We start from the raw sequence: 22,019 nt of genomic DNA, 5'->3' as shown, positions 1-22,019 counted from the left end.
CTTCCAAGAGCTCAGTGTCTCTCCCATAGAACAAAATTAAGGAAAAGCAAAAAAGAACTCCTGTGGGAGGGGCTCCGTGAGGGGCACCCTCAGAATGATGATTCTTGTCCACGTTAGCTGGACAGGAGCCCTGTCCCTGCTCTTATCTGCTGGTTTTCGCCTGCCACTTCAGCGCCCTAGTATCTTCCATCTGGAGGGACCCTCCTGGAGCAGGTGGCTATGAGTGCTGGGTCACAGAAGGCCACGCCCTTTCCTAGTGGTGCTGTACACTGAAGTTGTCATCACTTGGATTGTCCATAACCCAAAGACTCAGAGCATCTGAAATCCCGTTTGTACCACATTAGAGGGCTGTTACCGAGCAGTGACCAAGGGCCAGGCAGATCAGTGATGGCAACGCGAGAGCAGGAGACCAGACTGTGGACAGGCACACACTCCGCAGTGGGGAGGTCATTACCCACTGGGTAGCAGGTAAAAAGCAAAGCCTTGTCCCTGTGCATTATCACAGCAGGGGCCAAGACAAATTGGGTACCATGTAACGTGTCCTAGCCATGGTTCCCCTACTTTTAATACTTAACATTATAAAAATATATCTCTACAGTGTGTGTATGTGAATATGATGCATAGAAAGGTCAGAGGACAATTTTGCAGAATCTCTTCTTCCAGTTGTACCTTTTTTGGGGGGGGGGTTGGTTTTTGTTTTTTGAGACAGGGTTTCTCTGTGTAGCCTTGGCTATCCTGGACTTTCTTTGTACACCAGGCTGGCCTAGAACCCATAGCGATCTGCCGGCCTCTGCCTCCCCCACTGCTGGGATTAAAGGTGTGCGCCACCGCCACCACGCCTGGCCCAGTTTTACATCTTTAAGGATCAAACTGAGGTCTCTAAGCTTGCATGGTACCCTCTGAGCCAGCTCACCAACCCTTTGGCTCCTCAGTTCTCACATCCCCAGTGTCTCTCTATGGCAGGGAAGGGGTTGGGGGTCTAGGCTGAAACCTATGGCTGAGCCTTCAAATCCCGGGAGATCCAATTTCCCTTCGTCATTTACTTTTTATTTATTTTTCTTGTTGGAGATAATTCTCACGTAGAATTGGTCCATGAGGTAGGAGGTATTTCCCAATGTTCCACTCAGATCAGGAATGAAATCCAAACAACAAATATTGGTCCCTAAAGTAGTGTTAGCATCAGGGGCGGGAAGCAATAATGTGTCTGATTATCATTTCTTTTCGGTGTGGAGCGGGGGGAGGGGGGGTGGGGGGGGTGGGGGGTGGGGGGGATAGGGGGTGGGGGTGGGGTGGGAGGGCGGGGCGGTGGCGTCTGTTAAGCGCCCCTTCCTCAGAAGAGCCATAGCCACCAACAAAAGAGAAGCTTGAGGCTGACCTGCATGGGACAGACACTCCAGCGTGATGCTGCTGTGGCCTCCTGCCCTTCCATTCCAGCCCCTGTCTTCCCTCCCGCATCTCCGAGGTCGGTTTAGAATCGCCCACGTCCTCTGCCCCAGCTTCCTCATTCGCCGCGCCACCAGGGGCTCCTGCCCCATCTTTTAGCAGAAAGGGCTGCGTGACTACCTCAGTTTCTCAGTAGGGGGTATCAGTGAGGAGATGGGGGCGGGGGGAGTGTTAATTGTGACTGCCCTACTGGAGCACAGTTGCCTGCTTTGTAAACTGTTCTGGTAAATTAGCATGGCCCCTGAGGTAAATTAAATTAGCATAGCCCCCGTGCTCTTTGATAAGGTCAACACAGCATCTTTTCCCTCCATGGAGGCAGTCCCAGAGCCTGACCTCTATTGGCCTCCACTTGGCCTCAGCACTCCATTTGGTGTCTGGATCCTTTTTGAGGATTAATTTGTAGAAGTCGGGGACAGACACTCCCCGAGGCTCCAGGTGACCACTCCTGCTTGACTCCACCCCACGGAAAGAAGGTGAGGTAGGGGCGGGGCTGGTGGTGGGGGTCGGCAGGACTGAGTATGCTGGCGATTCTGGTCAGTCCCGGACCAGTCACCTCCTATGTGTGAGCCGTCTCTGTGCCGGGCTGTGATGCTGTTACTGCTGCTGCTGCTGCTGCTGCTGGGACCTGGACTCAGCCAGGGTGAGTGAGGACTGCCTTCCACCAGCCTGGGTCAAATTCCACACCTTCCAGCACCCAAGAAGCCTTGAGATGCCCATCCCTTTCTTCATATGCCCACCTCCCCAGACACTCAGGAGCCTTTCCAGGGCCCTCCGCTCAGGCACTCCATCCAGGAACTTAGTGGAGTGGGATCAGAGTCCTCCCTCCGTGAACTCCATAATTACAGCCGTCCTCTCCAGCAGCCTGGAGCTCCTAGTCCCTCCTATTGCCTGTGGGGTCTGAGGTAAGACTTCCAGGCAGGAGCCTATGGGTGGGAGGAACAGCGACAGGACAGAGTAGTAGGGGTGGGTAAGGAAACCTCCTTTAGAGAGGATTTTCTGGGTGACTCCCTAATCCTAGGGTGTAGTAGGACATACAGGCAGAGTCAGCCCTTGCCTTACCTGGGGACTGAGGTGCAGCTGTGAGCCTTCTGCTTCTGCACGGACTCACCCAGATCAACATCGCAGATGCCACAGTTGCTCCAAGCAGCATTTGCAGGGCAACACAGCTCAGGGGTGCCTAGGACACCCACACTGGGTGTATACCAGCATTGACTCCTTGGGCTGTACAATGCCCTCTGGGTCCTGGCACTTCCAGTGGAGGCTGCCCACAGGTAGACAGAGCAAACAGACCCCGGCCTGACCGGCCCCACCTATGTTGGTACAAAGGGAGTGTTTTCTTTGGTTCCAAACTTAGTGTTGCTGTCTGTCCCTCCCCTGGGCCATTCATGGGCTGTTCCAGCCTCTGTGATAGCAGATTGGGGGTGGAGGAGGGGGAGCTTGGCAGATGGTGTCAGGGTACAGGGTACATGGGAATGGGGAGGCTAGGTGTGGCTCCCCTAGGCTTGGTGGCTCCTGAGATCAACAGACCAGACCTTTCCTAGAAGCCTTTCTGTGTGCCAGGGTATCCGGAGCTACATGAGGCAGAGGTCTGTTCTAGAAGAGCACCCAAGCTACAGGGGCACCTCCACAAACGGGCAGCAGTGTGGGCCGCTGGCAGAGTAAGGGCAGCCGTGAGCTGGCTGAAGCAAAACAGGACCAGCAGTGGGATGGGCCTGACAGGGGGGGGGGGGGAGCAACTGGGTTCTGAGGAGGCAGGAAGGCTGGGGGGATCAAGCTTGGGACCTCCACTGGGACTTGGGGTACAGTGGAGCTAGGAGCGCGGTCCAAAATCCATGGGAACCATGGAAGGCTCAGGGCAAGTGTGTGGGCTGTTAGAGTGGAAAGGAAGGCTTCAAAGTTACTGTCTAAGCTGGGTGCGGTGGCACACTCCTGTAATCCCAGCACTTGGGAGGCAGAGGCAGTGAGTTTGAGGCCAGCCTGGTCTACAAAGCCAGTCCAGGACAGCCAAGGCTACACAGAGAAACCCTGTCTCAAGCAAGCAAGCAAGCAAGCAAACAAAACCAAATCTACTATCTAGCCAAGAATAAGCTTCACTTCGGATCTTCCTGCCTCCTCCTCCCAAGTGCTGGGATTATAGCATGGGCTACCATGTCTACTTTATGTGGCGCTGACGATGGAGCCCAGTGCACGCCAGGCAAGCACTCTACCATCTGAGTTAGAACCCCAGTCGCTCTGAACTCAACTTTACATTTGCGTCTGATCTGAACCACCTTGAGAACCTCCTCCCGACCTCTTTCTCCGCTGAGAGAAAATGTGGTATAAATTCAGTGCAGGGCCCTCAAATAAGTCAGTGTGATAGAAACTCCCTCTATGCGGCAGATGAGAGTCGTGGCTGTCCAGGGCCCAGGCTGCACCTCCACTGTCCTCCACCCTGGGGTACGGGGTCGGGAGGATGGTGTGTAGGTACAGACGCTCAGCACGGACCTGGAAACCTGGTCCTGCTCCACTACCAGTGTCCCTCAGGCCTGCCGTCCTGCAGACCCCCTTCCTTACTACACACAGGTGATGTGATGTGTGTGTGTGTGTGTGTGTGTGTGTGTGTGTGTGTGTGTGTGTGTGTGACAGACAGTGTGGGTGTTGGGCCCTTACTTCAGGTGCTGTGGACTGGGAAAGTGTGAAGGCCACTTTTTCCCAGCCAGTGTCCTTTGTCTCTCAAATGCAGGGTTTAATGTCACACCTGCTGGGTGCTGCTAGAAGTACACCAGGACCCAGAGAAATGGCTGGACTGAGGCTAAGGAAGGAAACTGACCTTGAGGTGAAAATAAAAGTAGATACATAGGGGCCCTAAGGCAAAGTTTAGGGGAGAAAAGAAGGGTTCAGGAACCCCCTGAGAAACCTTCCTTGGAGCCCCTAGCACAATGAGGAGAGTGAATATTTAGTGCCCAGCTTACAGTCTGCCTGCATCAAAGGCAGCCAGGAGTGGAGTGATGAACACCAGGCCGTTCTCGGAAGAGACCAGCCTATGCAGAGGCCCCGAGCTGCGGTCTCTCCTAAGCTATGGTCTACAACTCATTTTTCTGCTCAGACTGCCTTAAAGATCTGGGTTGTAGGTGGGGCAGTGGTGACACACTCCGTTTTGTTTTATTTTGTTTTTTTTTGTTTTCCAAGACAGGGTTTCTCCACGTGGCCCTCTCTGTAGACCAGACTTGCCTCAAACTTACAGAGATCCGCCAGCCTTGGAGGAATTCTAGGGCAGCCAGGACTACACACACACACACACACACACACACACACACACAACCTGTCTCAAGAAACTAAAAAAAGAAAAAGAAGCCAGGCAGTGGTGGCACACACCTTTAATCCCAGCACTTGGGAGGCAGAGACAGGCAGATCTCTGTGAGTTCAAGGCCAGCCTTGTCTACAAAGTGAGTCCAGGACAGCCAAGGAAACCCTGTCTCCAAAAAAAAAAAAAAAAAAAAAAAAAAAAGAAAGAAAGAAAAGAAAAGAAAGAAAGAAAAAGGGCTGGAGAGATGGCTCAGTGGTTAAGAGCACTGCCTGCTCTTCCAGAGGTCCTGAGTTCAATTCCCAGCAACCACATGGTGGGTCTCAACCATTTATAATAGGATCTGATGCCCTCTTTTGGTGTGCAGGTGTACATGCAGATAGAGCACTCATATATATTAAATAAATGAAAAAAAAAAAAAGGATATAGACTCAAATGCCTGTCCAACCCCATTCAGTGAGTTGATGCCACCTTGCCCTGCACTAAGCAACTGAAGAAAGCAAAGCCCAGAAAAATCTATAATTTGTCCAAGGTCACACACCTAGGAGTGGGGTTAAGCTCAGTCAAGTTGCAACATCTAGGTCCTTCTCAGGCTAGTGCCCTTCACTGGGGATGGGGAAGTTCTGACCTTGAACCTATAACCTTTGTTCACCCCTTAGCAACCAGAAGGTCACATGTGCACAAGCGTGGGATCCTGGAATTGGTGGGGACCTTGGATTGTGTTGGTTCTCGATCACCCATCGCCTACATGAGCTATGGCTGTTACTGTGGCCTGGGTGGCCATGGAGAGCCACTTGATGCCATTGACTGGTGAGTGGACACTGGGCCCATGGGAGAAGGTCTCCCAACTGCAACGACAGCCAAGGCCTGTCAGAGGAACCCCAAACTGAAGTCAGGTTTGATCCAGGAAGATCCCAGAACCTAGCGTTTTCCTGTGTACAGAGGGTCCCGGGGTCAGTGGGAAGACATCTTGGTGCCTGTTAACCTTTATCCTGCCTGGGGCCTGATGACATCATCACCTAGGACCAGCACAAAGCTATCTAGACTATGGTCCAGTCTGAGAGTGTCTCAGAATCTCTATGAGTCCCATTTCATAGATAAGGAAGCCGAGCTACAGAACCATCAGGGTGCTTATCTGGGCCAGCACAGAGCATGGGGAATACCCCGCGGTGGAGAGAAGCCTGCTCCCTGCAAACTGAGAGCCAGCATCTTCATGTGACATCCCAGTCACTATCATAGCTTTGCTCAGGAAGAAGCATGGTGCTCATTCCCACTTGATAATGAGGTCCCTGGGGTCCCAGACATCCAGACACTCACCCATTGCCACAGGCCTAGTAAGTGGCTCGGTGTGGAATGCAGCTGCCTCCTCCCTAGCTGGAGACGTTAACAGTCAAGTGCCCCGAATTTTGGGTTCACTTGACGACACAATGCGTTCCTACAGTCTGGCTGTCTGCTTCCCACAGGATCTTCATGAAGAAATGGCTCTGCCATTCCCATCCCCAGAGAGCCCCCCACCCTGCAAGCCCTGCTGGGATTGTCACCTCCTTGGGGCTCCTAGAACCCCTCTGGCTACCCCACATCCCAGCACTTGTCACTTAGCACCCCATCTGCCTCCCTCCACAGCTTGGAAGCTTTCCAAGGGCAGCATGGAAGTGGAAGCCAGCTGTTGACCGGGGTGGTGTCTCTCAGGGGACTTTCCAACAACACCTGTTTACTGAGGTCCTAGTAAATGGCAGGCTAGCTGGCCCCGAGGACACTGTGGGGAAATGGGATGAGGTTTATAGTGAGAACTCAGGATTAACTGGCTGGGAGGGAGAGAAAATGGTTTTATGATAGGGTGTGAGACTCTCCTAGCCGGAGGAGACAGGAGGCATGACCACTTCTGGGTGGAGTCTGGGATAGGAAGGGAAGATTGTGGTGGGAGGGGGGGAGGGGAGAAGGGAGTAGAGGGGGAGGGTGTGGAGGGAGGAGGGGCAGCTCCGAGTCACAAGGAGGCAGGCAGGGGTAGACCCAGGCAAGGCCAGGGAGCGAGGGATGCGGGCCCCTCAGGGGACACTAGCTCCTCGAGGATCGCGTCAGGTGGGAAGGCCTGCAGAATTCCATGCAGCTATTGCTGCCCACTTGATACGTCTAGGTGCTGCCATCACCATGACTGCTGTTACACCCGAGCTCAGGAGGCCGGCTGCAGCCCCAAGATAGACCGCTACCTGTGGAAATGCCTGGACCGTCGCATCCAGTGTGGTGAGTGTCCCACACCGAGCGCTCTGACTTCCCCACGTGTCTCCTGGACAACCCACACGATCCCAATGGCTTCTGCGCCCTCGCAGTAAAGCACCACTGCTTGCTGTAACCGCATGATAGTGTTACCTAGAAGGTGGCGTTCCACACCAAGCCCTTGAAACACACATGCGCATGGATTTCTTCAGTGTCTGAACAAAAAGCAGAGATAAAGTTACTCGGTGTAAACAGCCTAAGAGTCCGTCAGGTGGGGACCAATACATGTGCTCATTACGCGCCCAAACTGTAGAAAATGGTTGTATCTGGAGAAAGGATGAGGCAGACCCATATATTTGAGATCCTGTCTCAAACAACAACTACTACCACAACAAAACTAACCAACCAACCAAACAAACAAAAAGGTCAATGTAGACCTGGTGAGACTGTAATTTTGTCTTTTCCCTGGTGCTGAGGACAGAGCCCAGGGCCTCCTTCCTCGGTGCGGTGCGTACTACTGATCTAAATCCCTAAGCCCAAAGCTCTCTACTTCTCCATCAGCCTGCCAATTGCTAGGATTTACAAGCAGGCGCCGCCTAGCCTGGAAGTGCCATGTTTACCTTTAAGGCCACTGGGCAATCTGGGTGCAGCTGCTGGTGGAGCACTTGCCCAGGCGTGGGAACCCTGGGTGCCAATACTAAGGCTCAAAGGAGCCCCTCCATCTATAGCTTTCTTTCAAGTAACTGTAAATGCAGAATTAACTTTTGAAACCTCAGAGAGTGGGTAACCATGCAGACTGTGGGTAGGATGGAGCTGGGGCAGCAATACGAAGCGCTCTGCGGAGCTGCAAACAAAGTAGGCACCCACTTTCTCCCACTTCTTTTTCTTTTTCCCTTCTTCTTCTTCTTCTTCTTCTTCTTCTTCTTCTTCTTCTTCTTCTTCTTCTTCTTCTTCTTCTTCTTCTTCTTCTTCTTCTTCTTCTCTTTGGGACAGGGTTTCTCTGTGTAGCCTTGCCTGTTCTTTTTCTATTCCTTGACAGCACTAGAATTAGACCTGGGCCTCCGACATGCTCAACAAGCGCTTTCCACTGAACCACACAGCCCTAGCACTCTCCGTTTTTCTTTTAAATGAGAATAAACACAACACAAATTTCAATGCTTTAAATAATAATAATCTAAATAATATTTAATATTTTAGCCTTAATTACATTACTTTATAAAACAAATAAATCTTTTTACTTATATATACAATTTTATATTTAATTATCAATTATAATTATATATGTATATATAAATTATATATTTTTATGTAAAAATAAATAAATAGCTGGGCGTGGTGGCGCACACCTTTAATCCCAGCACTCGGGAGGCAGAGGCAGGTGGATCTCTGTGAGTTTGAGACCAGCCTGGTCTACAAAGTGAGTCCAGGACAGCAAGGGCTACAGGAGAAACCCTGTCTTGAAAACAAAACCAACCAACCAAACAAACAAAAGAAATAAATATTATTTGACTAATAACAAACAGTTCAACTACAAGTGTGCCTGTATGTGGGTGTGTGGGCCTGAATGCAGTGCTTATATCAGATTCCTCAGTAGATAGAGCCAATCCATCGTCATTTAGGTACCGGACTCGGGTCATTGGGAGGATCAGGAGGCACTCTGCACCACCAAACCATCTCCCTAGCCCCGCATTTGCACTGCTGGGCTGTGGATGCAGGTAGCTCATCCTCGGTAGAGTGCCTGCTTAGAATGTTGAGGTCCTGGGTTCCATCACCACACTGAAAAAAAGTTATCATTTAAATTTTTTAAAGTTATTTTTTTTGTTTTTGTTTTTGTTTTTGTTTTTTGAGACAGGGTTTCTCTGTGTAGCCTTGGCTGTCCTGGATTCGCTTTGTAGACCAGGCTGGCCTCAAACTCACAGCGATCCGCCTGCCTCTGCCTCCCGGGTGCTGGGATTAAAGGCGTGCGCCATCACGCCTGGCTAAAGTTATTTTTATATTTTAAAGATTTATTTAATTTTGCCGGGCATGATGGGGCACGTCTTTAATCCCACCACTCAGGAGGAGGAGCCAGGTGGATCTCTGTGAATTTGAGGCCAACCCAGCCTACACAGTGAGTCCAGGACAGCTAGGGCTCTGTTATACAGAGACACCCTGTCTCAAAAAAAAAAAATTTATTTATTTTTATTTTATGTGCATTGGTGTTTTGCCTTCATGTATGTCTCTGTGAGGGTGTTGGATCCTCTGGGTTCAAGCTAGAGTTACAGACAGCTGTGAGATACCATGTGGGCGCTGGGGATTTGAACCCTGGTTCTTTGGAAGAGCAACCAGTGCTCTTAACTGTTGACCTATCTCTCCAGCTCCCATTTTTATTTTTTGAACTGATGCCTCTCTTCCCTTTCCTCCTACCAAACCCTCTCATGTGCCCTCTGCCTTGCTCTCTGGTCATTTTAAAGTGTATATGCATGCTGGAAAAAGATGGCCTAGCTGGCCTAATGATCTGAGTTCCATCTCTATGACCCACAGGGTGGAAGGAACAAACCGACTCTAGTGGGTTGTTCTAGACTCCCGTGTGCACTCAAAATAAATAGAGGCAGGACCTAGTTTTTGTTCAGCTTTGCTAATCTTGTGGATTTTAGTTTTCTTCCTTCCTTCTTTCCCTCTCTCCCTCCCTCACTCCCTCTTTCCTTTCTTTGTTTCTTTCTTCTTTTTGGTTGCTTTTTTCTTCTTTGGTTTTATAAGACAAAGTTTCCCTGTGTAGCCCTGTGCTGTTCTGGAACACATTATGTAGATCAGGCTAGCCTCAAACTCACAGAGATCCACCTACTTGTGCCTCTCAAATCCTAGGATCAAAGGCATGTGCCACCACCATCTGAATTTTTGTTGCTTTTTTTTTTTTTAAAGATTTATTTATTATGTGCACAATGTTCTGCCCACATGTGCACCTCCCCACCAGAAAAGGGCAGCAGATCTCATTATAGATGGTTGTGAGCCACCATGTGGTTGCTGGGAATTGAACTCAGGACCTCTGGAGGAGCAGTCAGTGCTCTTAACCTCTGAGCCATCTCTCCAGCCCCCTCACATAGGGCTTTTAATAGGACTGTCATTTCGCTGTTGTTACAGTTCTTTATGTTTCAAATTCTCAACCCTTGTCATGGCTGTGGCTTCTTTTCTGTGGGTTGTCCTCCTTTTCAGAACAACATCCTCGATGCACAAAAGTGTTTTTTATTTTGCGACATCTATTCAGTTCTTTTGTTTACTGTTGCCCATGTGTTTTGATGCTTTACCGCATCCACTGGCAGCGGCTGGTGGTGGCAGCGCACGCCTGTGGTCCCAGCACTCTGGAGGCAGAGGCATGCCCCGAGCTGGAGGCCAGCCTGGGCTACTGAGTGAGTCACAGCACTGCGAAAGTTTACCCGTCTGTTTTCTTCTAATAGTTTGAGATTTCTGGCAGTGATCCATGCGGGTTAGCTTTCATACACTCGGTGGGGTGGGTGTGACTTCATGCTGTGGCATACTGTTGTACAGCTGTGTCAACCATTCCTGCTCTCTCAGATAGCAGTCACACCTTTGTTAGGAGGCATGTGACCCAGATGCATGCTTGTGCTTCACACTGTATTCAGTTTCCTTACCTGGAAGGTAAGTGTTACAGAGGTGAAAAAAAGAGTTCAGACCGTGTTAAACAGATCGAGGCGGGGTGAGAGTGTGTGTGCCTGTGTGCATGTGTCTGTGTGTATGTCTGTGTGTGTATGAGAGCGTGTGGGTGTATGTGTACATGTAGCTCAGTGTGTCTGTGTGTGTGCATGTGTGTCTGTGTATAGGTATGTATATATGTGGGTGTATGTACCTCTGTGTGTGAGATTGTGTGTACTTGCATGTTTCTCTGTGTGTGTATGCTTATGTTTGTGTGAGTGTGTTTGTGTACGGAAGTGACTATATGTATGCATGAGTGTGCATGCACGCATCTGTGTGAGTGTGTCTATGTGTATGTGTGGGGGGATGGTCTGATGTATTTTGATGCTAATTACTGCTTACTGTCTCTGTGACTTACCTTTTGCTTAATAAAAAGCCATCCCACCTGGGCAGGGCAGAGGAGATAGGTGGGGCTGGAAGAGGAAGGAATTCTTAAAACAACACACACACACACACACACACACACACACACACACACACACACAGCCAGGAGGAGAAAGGAGAGAGACATGAAGTGAAGAGAGGAAGGCCGCCTGGGTTAGATGGAGGAGAAGCACGTGGCCAGTGTGGATGGAGAATCCAGCCCAGATGAAGAACATGAATCAAGTATTCGGGATTAAGGATGGGAGGCAACTTGATAAAAGTTATTAGAAGCAGATGGTTGGGATTGAGACAGGGATCCCATGCCTGTCCCACTATGGGAGGGAGTTTAGAGGATTGATACTTACCCTGCCCTAGGTTAACTAAGGCTATTTTAAAATATAACAAGTGTCTGTGTCTTGATGGATCGAGAGCCGGGCCTACAGATAATACAGGTAATTAAAAAAAAACTAATAGTGTATTTGTGTGTATGTGCCTCTGTGTGTGTGCGCATGTATCTGTGTATAACTATGTACACTTGCATGTGTGTGTGTGTGCTGGTATGTGTGTGTGTGTGTGTGTCTCTCTCTCTGTTATGCGTCTCTATGTGTGAGTGTGTTTGTGTGCACGAGTGACTATATGTATGCATGAGTGTGCATGCATACATCTGTGTGAATGTGTCTATGTGTATGAGTGTGTGTACTGTGTGTGTCTGTATATGTGTATGAGTGTATTATGTGTGTGCATCTGTATAGATTTTGTATGTCTGTGCATTTGTGTCTGTGTCTACATGTATGTATGTATTTTGTGTGTCTGTGAGTATATATGTGACTATGTGCGTATCTGTGTGTGTGTCTGAGAGTGTATGTGTTTGCATGAGTGTGTGTATATGTGAGCCTGTTTGGTGTGTGTGTTTGTTTGTGTGTATGGTCTGTGTAGTGTGAGTATGTATGAGTGTCTATGTGTGTGTGTGTGTCTGTCTGTCTGTATGAAAGTGTGTGGTGTTAGTGTGTCTATATGTATGTGTGTGTCTGTGTACATATGTATGTATGTGTGTCTGTGTGGGTGAGTACGTGTGTGTGTGTGTGTGTGTGTGTGTAGTGTGTGGTGTGTGTGTGTATGTATGTGAGTGTGTGTGTGTGTGTGTGTGTGTGTGTGTGTGTGTGTGAGTGTGGTTTTCCTCTTTCCTCTCCCACCCTCTGACTCTTCACTGAAACCCCAGCATCTACATACTGTCTGCTCCGGAGGCAGAAAGGAGCAGGCTCCCCGAGGGAGGGTGGTCCTGGCTCCCTACAAGGATGCTGGAGCCGGTGGTGTAAAGCTGGGGTGGTCAAATGGCTCAGTGGGAAAAGGTGCTTGCTGCCAAGCATGATGACCTGAGTCTGACCCATGAGACCACATAGTAGGATCAAGTGTACCATGGTGTGCATACTCTGGTCTACCCCCACCAAAGAAACTGAACCCTTCAAAAGCAAAATAAATAAGTATAAAATATTGTTTTAAAGAGTGAAATTGAATTACTGTGGCAATATGACCTTCCCCCCTTTTTTTTCTTCTTTTTTCTTTTTGGTTTTTTGAAACAGGGTGTTCTCTGTGTAGCCTTGGCTGTCCTGGACTCCCTTTGTAGATCAGGCTGGCCTTGAACTCATAGTGATCCACCTGCCTCTGCCTCTCAGGTGCTGGGATGAAAGATGTATGCCACCGCCCCCTCCTCCATCCCTTTTTTATTTTTAATTTTTCTGAGACAGGGTCTTTCTCTGTAGTCCTAGCTGTAGTGGAGTTTGCTATAGTGACCAGGCTGGCCTTGAACTCACAGAGCTCTGCCTGCCTCTGCCTCCTGAGTGCTGGGATTAATGAATGCACCACCATGCCCATCCCATGGCATATGAATATGCCCCAAGCATCGTTTTTTTTCTCTTGAGACAAAGCCTCATGTATCTCAGGCTGACCTCAAGCTCACTAGGCAGTCAAGCGTGTCACTGAACTTCTGTTCTTCCTGCTGCCACTTCTGGACCCCTGGGAGCACAGGTATGTGCCACGATGCCTGGCCGCTGGGAGCACACGTATGTGCCACCATGCCTGGCTTGTGGTCCTGGCAACTGAATTCGGGGCTTTGAACACACTCCTCCAACTGAACTGCACCCCTTACGTTCTGTGTTAGGAAACGGAGGCCCACGGGTAAGAAGTGACTTCCCCCTGAACTCTTAGCACGGGCAGAGGTGAGGTGAGGCTTTGTGGGGAAATGTACCTTGCGGTTTTCCTACCCTCCCCTTCAATTTGCAAGTTCTCCTCAGTAACACCCAAGTGGAAATGGTGTTCATGAGCGTATACGGTTATGTTTGCTGGCAGAGTCTGTGTTTGTTTTCAGAGCTCTTTCCCCCAAGCCACACGAAAGGTCCAAGGTCTCTGTTATGCATTTTCAACAAAAATATTCTGTTATTCTGCTTAGAGATATTCTGAGCATAGTTGTTTATGTAATTACAGGCTTGGCCTATTTTCCATTTATGGGCCTGACAAATATATTTAAAAAATTTTAGCCTATAATAATATTTACTAGCAGGCTTTAATTTTAAGTATAACCTGTGGGAGCTATTTTTCCTTTTCCTTTATATATTATTGATTTACTTTTGAGATAATGGTCTCACACCATAGCCCAGCCTGACTGGCCTGAGCCTTTCAACCTTCTTTCTCGTCTCCTGATGGCTAGGATTCCCAGTATGCACCGGTGGCCTCACTCCAGCATTTTTACTCTTCTTTAACAGTGAGCTTCCTCTAGATCTTGGCCACAGAGTAGAAAACCTGTTTTGGTTTTGAAAACATTTCTTACACAGGAGGAAGACTAATCCTTGGCTGCAATTCTGGGTGACCCCTTCCCAGTTCTGTGACCTCAACTGAGTAATCCCTTTGAACCTCATTTTTCTTTTCTTTTTTAAAAATAGTATTTTATTTAAATTTAATTTATGGTGTAAGGGTGTCAGGTCTTGGAGTTACAGACAGTTGTGAGCTGCCATGTGGTTGCTGGGAACTGAACCCAGGTCCTTTGGAAGAGCAGACAGTGCCATTAAACACTGAGCCATCTCTCCAGCCCTGAACCTCACTTTTTTAATCAGTAAAATGGAAAAAAGGAAACATAGTTATGGGCTGGCAAAATGTTCTAGCTTTAAAGATGCTTGTTTTCAAGCCTGACAGCGAGTTTAATCCCCAGGACCCACATGGTGACAGGAGAAAACTGATTCCTTCAAGTTGTCCTCTGACCTCCATAATCACTCTGTGACACACATATGTAAAAATAAAACAATTTTAAAAATGAAAAACTTGCTGGGTGTAGTGGCACACATCTTTTTTTAAAATTTTTTTTTATTTAATTTTAATTTGTGTGCATTGGTGTGAGGGTGTCAGATCTTGGAGATACAGACAGTTGTGAGCTGCCATGTGGGTGCTAGGAATTGAACCAGGGACCTTTGGAAGAGCAGACAGTGCTCTTAACCACTGAGCCAACTCTCCAGCCCTAAGTGGTGCACATCTTTAATCCCAGCACTCGGGAGACAGAGGCAGGTGGATCTCGGTGAGTTTGAGGCCAGCCTGGTCTACAAAGTGAGTCCAGGACAGCCAAGGCTACACAGAGAAACTCTGTCTCAAAGGGGAAAAAAAAGAGCTTTATTTATTTTGTTTTTATGTGTATAGGTGTTTTGCCTCCCTGCATGACTGTGCCTGTTGCCCACAGAGGACAGAAGAGGGCTTCATACAGAGACAAAGTTAGAGACTGTTGTGAGCCGGGGGGTGGTGGAAATCAAACCCAGGTTCTTTGTAAGAATAAGTAAGTGCTCTTAAACTCTGAGCCATCTCTCCAGGCCCGTTATGAAAAAACAAAGCAGAAGTGCCATAACAAAAAAAAAAAAGTGCCATAACTGCTACAACATGGACATGCGAACTTTGAGAATTTGAGGCAGTCTCACAGGAATCAGGTCACATGTCTCCATTTGTATGAAACAGTAAATCTCTGCAGACAGCAAAGAGATGAGTAACACTCAGATGATCAGAGATGGGACAGGAGGAGTGGCTGTCTAAGGTACACAAATTCTCTCTCTCTGTGTGTGTGTGTGTGTGTGTGTGTGTGTGTGTGTGTGGGTGGGTGTCTTTCTCTGTCTCTGTCTCTGTCTCTGTCTCTGTCTCTCTTTCTCTCTGGTTTTTTGAATCAGGGTTTCTCTGTGTAGCCTTGGCTGTCGTAGACTTGCTTCATAGACCAGGCTGGCCTCAAACTCACAGAGATCTGCCTGCCTCTGCCTCCCGAGTGCTGGGATTAAAGGTGTGCGCCACCTTGACAGGCTTTTTGTTGTGATAGGGTGATTGTTGGGGTGAGAGAAATGTTATAGAATATAAATACTAACATTGTTAATGTACTCAATTTAACAAATTTGTTTAATTAACTGATTACTTAATATTTAATTAGTTAATAAGCTGTTTTAATTAAAGTTACTATCTCTGTGATGAAACACCACGATCAAAGGAATTTGGGGAGGAAAGGATTTATTTGGCTTACACTTCCAAATCAGTGTCCATCATTGAAGGAAGTCAGGACAGGAACTTAAACAGGGCAGGACCACCAAGAAGAGACTTGATACCCTATGAGCATATACAGGGGGAGGAAGTCCCCCTCAGTCACAGTCATAAGGGAGGGGAGTAAGGGGAAAATGGGAGGGAGGGAGGAATGGGAGGATACAAGGGATGGGATAACCATTGAGATGTAATATGAATAAATTAATAAAATAAAATTTAAAAAAGGGCAGGAGCTGATGCAGAGGCCAGGCAGGGGTGCTGCTTACTGGCTTGCTCCCCCATGGCCTCCTCAGTGGGCTTTCTTATAGAACCCAGGACCACCATCCCAGGGATGGCACCACCCACAATGGCCTGGGCCCTCAACCGTCAATTAGAAAAATGCCCTACAGACTTGCCTGTAGCCTGATCTTATGGAGGCTTTTCCTCAATTGAGGTTCCTTCCTCTCCAACTGTATCAAGCTGACACAGAGCAAGCCATTAAGAATGAATTCTTAATGGGCATGGTGGCACATGCCTTTAATCCCAGCACTCAGGAGGCAGAGACAGGTGGATTGCTGTGAGTTGAAGGCCAGCCTGGTCTACAGAGTTTCAGGACACTGAAAGCTACAAAGAGAAAAGTTGTCTTGAGAAAACAAACAGGTGGGGGGGACAAGGCCACGAGAGGGAGCTGCCACACCCATTGGAACTCACATACGGACACCATGTGCCCCCGGGCTGGACAAGAAACTATAAAAGTTTGTACTTGCCCAGTGTGGTGGCATATGCCTTTAATTCCAGCCTTTGGAAGGTGGAGGCAGGCGATCTCTGTGAGTTCGAGGCCAGCTTGGTCCACGGAGTGTCTTCACCTTGCTGTCTTCTGTCTGGCCTCTCTATTTTCCTGTTCCTCCTTTTATAATGGGGATGTGTAGCTTGTACCTAATTTTACAGGAGCTCACACCTAAGAGTTTGTCTTGAGCCTCCGAAGAGACTTTGAATTTGATCTTTTGAACATGGAATTGCTAAGATTTGAGAACCATTGGAAATGGATTATGGGGCTGGAGAGCTGGCTCAGCGGTTAGAGCACTGACAGCTCTTCCAGAAGACCCAGGCTCAGTTCCCAGCACCCACATGGCAGTTCACAACTGTCTGTAACTCCAGTTTCAGAGGAAAATGAACTAAACACATCTTGCATCAGGAGATGACCATGAGCCTTGGGGTCAGGGGCATGAATCGGAAGGGTCATCCCCAGGCCCGTGTCTTGAATCTCAGTCCCCAGCAGGTGGCACTATTTGGAGAATGTTCTGGAAACTTTAGGAGGTGGGGCCTAGCTGGAGGAAGTAGTCACTGGGCATATACCTTTGAAGAGTAAGCCAAACACAGTATGAGCCCTCTAAATGGCCCTCTCCCACCCAGAGAACTTAAGAACATGGTCTGTATATAGCAAATCCCAGGCCAGCCATGGCCACATAGCAAGACTGTCTCGAAAAAAAAAAAAAAAAAAAAAAAAGAGGAGGGAGGTAGTTTGTTAATTTGGGAACTGGGGATGTAGCTTAGGAGTCTTCACCCAGCACACATGAGGCACTAAGCTCAAACTAGCACTGCAAAGGAATTCATTCTTTTTTTTGTTTTTTGTTTTTGTTTTTCAAGACAGTGTTTCTCTGTGTGGCCCTGGCTGTCCTGGACTCACTTTGTAGAGTGTTGGCTTCTCTTCACTGCCCCACTCTATCTCCAGCTTTCCTCTGTGGAGAGTCCAGAGCCCTGGCATCTCCAACATCCTGATGGCTCCACTGCAGCTTTACAGATTACCCTGTAATTACAAAGCATCAGGGCTGCTTGACCCTGCCCTACCCTGTCTGGCTTCCCGGCCTTTCTTTTGACATCCAATGCCTCCATGGCGCTGTAACTCTTTTTTTTTTTTTTTTTTGGTTTTTTGAGACAGAGTCTCTCTGTGTAGCCTTGGCTGTCCTGGACTCGCTTTGTAGACCAGGCTGGCCTTGAACTCACAGCGATCCGCCTGCCTCTGCCTCCCGAGTGCTGGGATTAAAGGCGTGCGCCACCACGCCCGGCTAGCACTGTAACTCAAATTTTCTGTGCATGCAAAACCAACTTCATGGATGCCAGTTTGAACAATTGCCTGTTTCTCCCCAGACCACATAGCAGTCTTCAAGCGCCTGGGGAGTCAAGCATGGAAAAACACATCCTAGGCAGCTATGGTTTTTCTTCTGAGAGCAAAGTCTCAAATTAGTTAAAATCCACATTTGTTAAAACACTCGATCCTGTGACAGGTGCCATCTGGCTGTTGTAGCCTGCTTAAAACACCTGCTTTTGTCTTTAACGTAACAGAAGCCATTTTGTTTTTTACGTCTCCATCTTGATCCTAGGGTGGAATTGAGTTCAGGCTCTCAGGCCCTGCCTGCTGGGAGCCTGACGGCCTTTTACTCACACTTCAAATCTTGCTGAACGTTCTGCTTCAGCTAATGATATATGTTCTACATAAACAAACCCACAACACCCTGCTGTGTTCCTTTTTCCAGGAAAGGGGTGGGGTGGGGGACTGGAAAGCCAATCAGCTTAAAATGCTTTGTCTATGCGTTCAGATCAAAATTGATTCTTCTTGTGTTTAACTGGTCAAAATGATGCCCTGCTGCGACACAGAGAAACCCTATCTCAAAATACCACACCATACCAAACCAAATAAGTAAATATAAAACAAACTTTACTTTCTATGTTTCTGTTTATGATATATACACATGAGTACGGTGCTCAAGACGGCATTAAATCCCTTGGAACTGAAGGACCAAGCAGTTGTGAGCCTCCTGCTGTGGGTCCTGGGAATCAAATCTGAGTCCCCTAAAATGTGGTTCACACTCTTTTTTCTTTTCTTTTCTTTTTTTTTTTTTTTGAAAGATTTATTTATTTATTATGCATAGTGTTCTGCTTGCATGTAACACCTGCAGGCCAGAAGAGGGAACCAGATTTCATTGTAAATAATTGTGAGCCATCATGTGGTTGCTGGGAATTGAACTCAGGACCTTTGGAAGAGCAGGCAGTGCTCTTAACCTCTGAGCCATCTCTCCAGCCTGTGGTTTACACTCTTAACAACAAGCCATCTCTGCAGCCCCAGGATCTGGTGTCTCTTTAATGGTGCCAACCTCTTTATTAAATCATAGCAGCCTGGTCGTTAATGACTGTTGCCAAGGCCATGGGTGGTCACAGATCTGTGCACACTTGTGGGAGGGTTTATGTGATAGAACATCTAGAACTGTTGGGGTCAGTGGTTATCCTGGCATTGTTGTACACACAGGGAGGACCGAGGACCAAGCCGGTAGGGATAATGCATGATAAAAATAATTTTTGAGAAAAAGTTCCACAGTATAGTCCTACTTGGCATGGAACTTGTGATGTAGGTCATGTAGACCAGGCTGGCTTCAAACTCACAGCGATCCACACCTGCCTCTGCCTTGGAAATGCTGGAGTCACAGGCCTAAGGCACCACACTCAGCCAAAAGATAGATTTACGGCTCTGTGTGTGTGTGTGTGTGTGTGTGTGTGTGTGTGTGTGTGTGTGTATCTGTGTGTGAAAGTAAGTGTCTGAGAGGGCAGAAAACGGTTCCAGATGCCCTGGAGCTGGAGTCACAGCATTGTTTGGAGGCAATTCCTCGTGTGATATGGTTTGTAATAACCATACAAGTCATGCAGCTAAGGATGACCTTTAACTCCTGATCCGATGGTCCTTGCCCCCGCCTCCGATGTGCTTGGGCCACAGGTATGCTGCATCATGCCTTGTTAGTGCATAATCAAATGCACATGGATCCAGGCATGGCAGTGCACACCTGTGATCCCAGGCCTTGGGAGGCTGAGTGTCGTTATTATGAATGAGAATCCCAAGTTGTTCAGTTTTACCAATGAAGACGTAGGAGCTGAATGCTGGCATGAAAACCTGCTCGCTCAGAGGCAGGGAAAACACCCAGCTGACTCCCTACTCTGTTGACATCCCAGAAGAAAAACACCTGACAGCCCAGGAGGAGAAAGCCAAAAGCTGGCCTCCTTGGAGGAAAAGGCCTGCTAGCTAAAGCCAACGAGCCGAAGAGCTGCTGCTTCTCCATGCTCTCTCTTTTTTTTCAAGACAGGGTTTCTCTGTGTAGCCTTGGAATTACAGGTGTGTGCCACAGTGCCTGGCTTCCACTGTCTTAATCCCTCCTATTTACTTCATCTCTGTCATCTGTCATTTCTTGCCCTGCCTCTTGCCCTAGCGTTAACTTTAATAAACCCTGTTTACAAATAGCTCTTGGATGAAAGGTGTGTGCAAGGGCTGAGCCACACCAAAACAAGAAACACGTTTTTATGGTTTACTATCTTGAGGTTCACAGTGGGATCAAATGTCCTGTAATAGCTGAGGCAGAAGGATTGGCTTGACTCCGAGGCCAGCCTTGGCTGTACAGTGAGTTTGAAGTCAATTTGGGTTACACAGTTCCTTCATTCCCCCTCTTTCTCTTTTTGTGGCCCTGGGACTAAAACGCTTTAATACTGAGCTACAGTCCAAGTCCTAAGGAGGACGGGGCGGGGGGCGGGGGGGGGGGGGGGAGACCAGAAGCCTAGGCGGGAGCCAGTGTACCTGGAGCAGCACGTGTTCAGTGCCAAGCCTCTATATGGATTCCATTCTAACTTCTTTCTTTTCTTTTTTTGTTTTCTTTTTGTTGTTGTTGTTGTTTTTCAAGACAGTGTTTCTTGTGTAATAGCCCTGGCTGTCCTAGAACTCTCTTTGTAGACCAGGCTGGCCTCGAACTCACAGAGATCTGCCTGCCTCTGCCTTTGAAATGCCAGGATTATGGGCGTGTGCCAACACACCTGGCTCCATTCTAACTTCTCATTTTAAAATATTTATCTTTATTACTTTTATGTGTGCGTGTATTTGCCTGTGTGAATTTTTGTCCCATGGGTTCTTGTGCCTGAGGGTGCCCGATCCCCTGCAGCTGGAGTTACAGACACTTGCAAGGCACCTGACATGGATGCTGGGAACCGAACTTGGGTCCTTTGGAAGGGCAGCAAGTGTTCCAACTTGCTGAGCCATCTCTCCAGTCCTGATTTTTATTTTCTGAGTCAGGGTCTCATGCAGGCCGGGCTGGCTGCACATTTGCTAGGCAGTCCGGTATATTCTTCTTCCTCCACCTGCCATGTGCTGAGGTCGCAGGAGTGTGCTGGAGATAGAGCCCAGGGCTTCGTGCATGCTAAGCAGTCATGTCACCACCACAGGGCATCCCAGCCCTGGGATGGGCACTGTACAACAGCGATCTCACCCGGGACGTGAAATAACCATACAGAGTGAAGAGTGATCTTGTTCTAATTACTGCTTACTTGGTTTTGGTGATAGCAGAAATGGAACCCAAGGCTTCGTGCTAGCTAGGCAAGCAACTCTAGCAGGGGGCTATACCCTCAGTAGCACTGCTGTTTACCATAAAACTTAGAGAAGCTCACAAAGCTCAAAGCAAGAACTTCCATCAGAGGCCTTTTGTTACCGGGCACTGAGTCTTATCTGAATGGCTTCCTAAGTGAAACAGGGTAATATTGACACAGAAGAGAAGCCAAGAGCTTGTCTGGACTTTGGACTTTCCATTTGACCAAAGTGCCAAGTTCCTTTCTTTCTTTCTTTTTTTAAAAATTTTTCTATTTTTTATTTTTAGGTTTTCCAAGACAGGGTTTCTCTGTGTATCCTTGGCTGTCCTGGACTAACTTTGTAGACGAGGCTGTCCTGGAGCTCACAGAGATCCTCCTGCCTCTGCCTCCGGAGTGCTGGGATTGAAGAGGTGCACCACCACGCCCGGCTCCAAGTTCCTTTCTTACAGAAGCTGGCTGTCATGGCTGCCTTCTGGAGTGGTTGTGCTCATGGAGGGCTAATGGAAATCTGTCAAGTGTCAAGTTATAACCTGTTCTGCCTCCAGCTTTCCTGACTCCCCTGGCATCTACTCTCGTGTGCCTAAGTCTCCGCCCTAACCTTGGTTTCCCTACTCCCAGGACCAGCAGAGAACAAATGCCAGGAAATCATGTGCAAGTGTGACGAGGAGCTCGCGTACTGCCTCGCAGGCACAGAGTACAACCTGAAATACTTCCTCTACCCCTCGGCTTTCTGCGGAAAGGATTCTCCCAAGTGCGACTGACAGGCTGAAGTGTTCGTTTGCACATAGAAATGACGTTCACTCTCAGAATGAGCAACAGCACTCGATTTCTGCAGGAGTCAGTGGAGGCCAAGTGATAAAGCTGTGAGCATTGCCTTCCCTTTCTTCCCCCCATTCCGGAGCAGAGTCCTGGGCCTGCTTTACACAACTATCACTTTGTTGGGCTTAGTATAATTCTTCAAATTCAACCTTTATGAAAAGGTGTGCTATCTGTCCTCTAACCTATTGCTGATGGCTGGTGGTCAAGTGTGGATGAACACCTGTCTGTCGGCTTGGCTGTGGTAATAAGACTGCCACACGATACATCTAAGAATTGTTAC

General features: G+C 48.3%; 1 protein-coding gene across 1 annotated transcript; it reads left to right on the top strand.

Moving 5' to 3' along the window:
- Positions 1-2,001: 2,001 nt before the first annotated feature.
- On the top strand, positions 2,002-21,986 carry PLA2G10 (phospholipase A2 group X; the record flags this gene model as incomplete). The annotated part of the gene is made up of 4 exons (XM_084763652.1): positions 2,002-2,083; positions 5,386-5,536; positions 6,861-6,967; positions 21,539-21,986. 4 exons carry the CDS (start codon positions 2,002-2,004, stop codon positions 21,679-21,681), a joined length of 483 nt encoding a protein of 160 aa, XP_084619778.1. The 3' UTR covers positions 21,682-21,986.
- Between the last annotated feature and the right edge of the window lie 33 nt (positions 21,987-22,019).

This window comes from Acomys minous (genome assembly GCF_964271855.1).
Source record: "Acomys minous genome assembly, chromosome: 16".
NCBI classification, from domain to species: domain Eukaryota; kingdom Metazoa; phylum Chordata; class Mammalia; order Rodentia; family Muridae; genus Acomys; species Acomys minous.
Note: the sequence above shows the minus strand (reverse complement) of the source record. Positions and strands in the feature narration are given on the sequence as shown.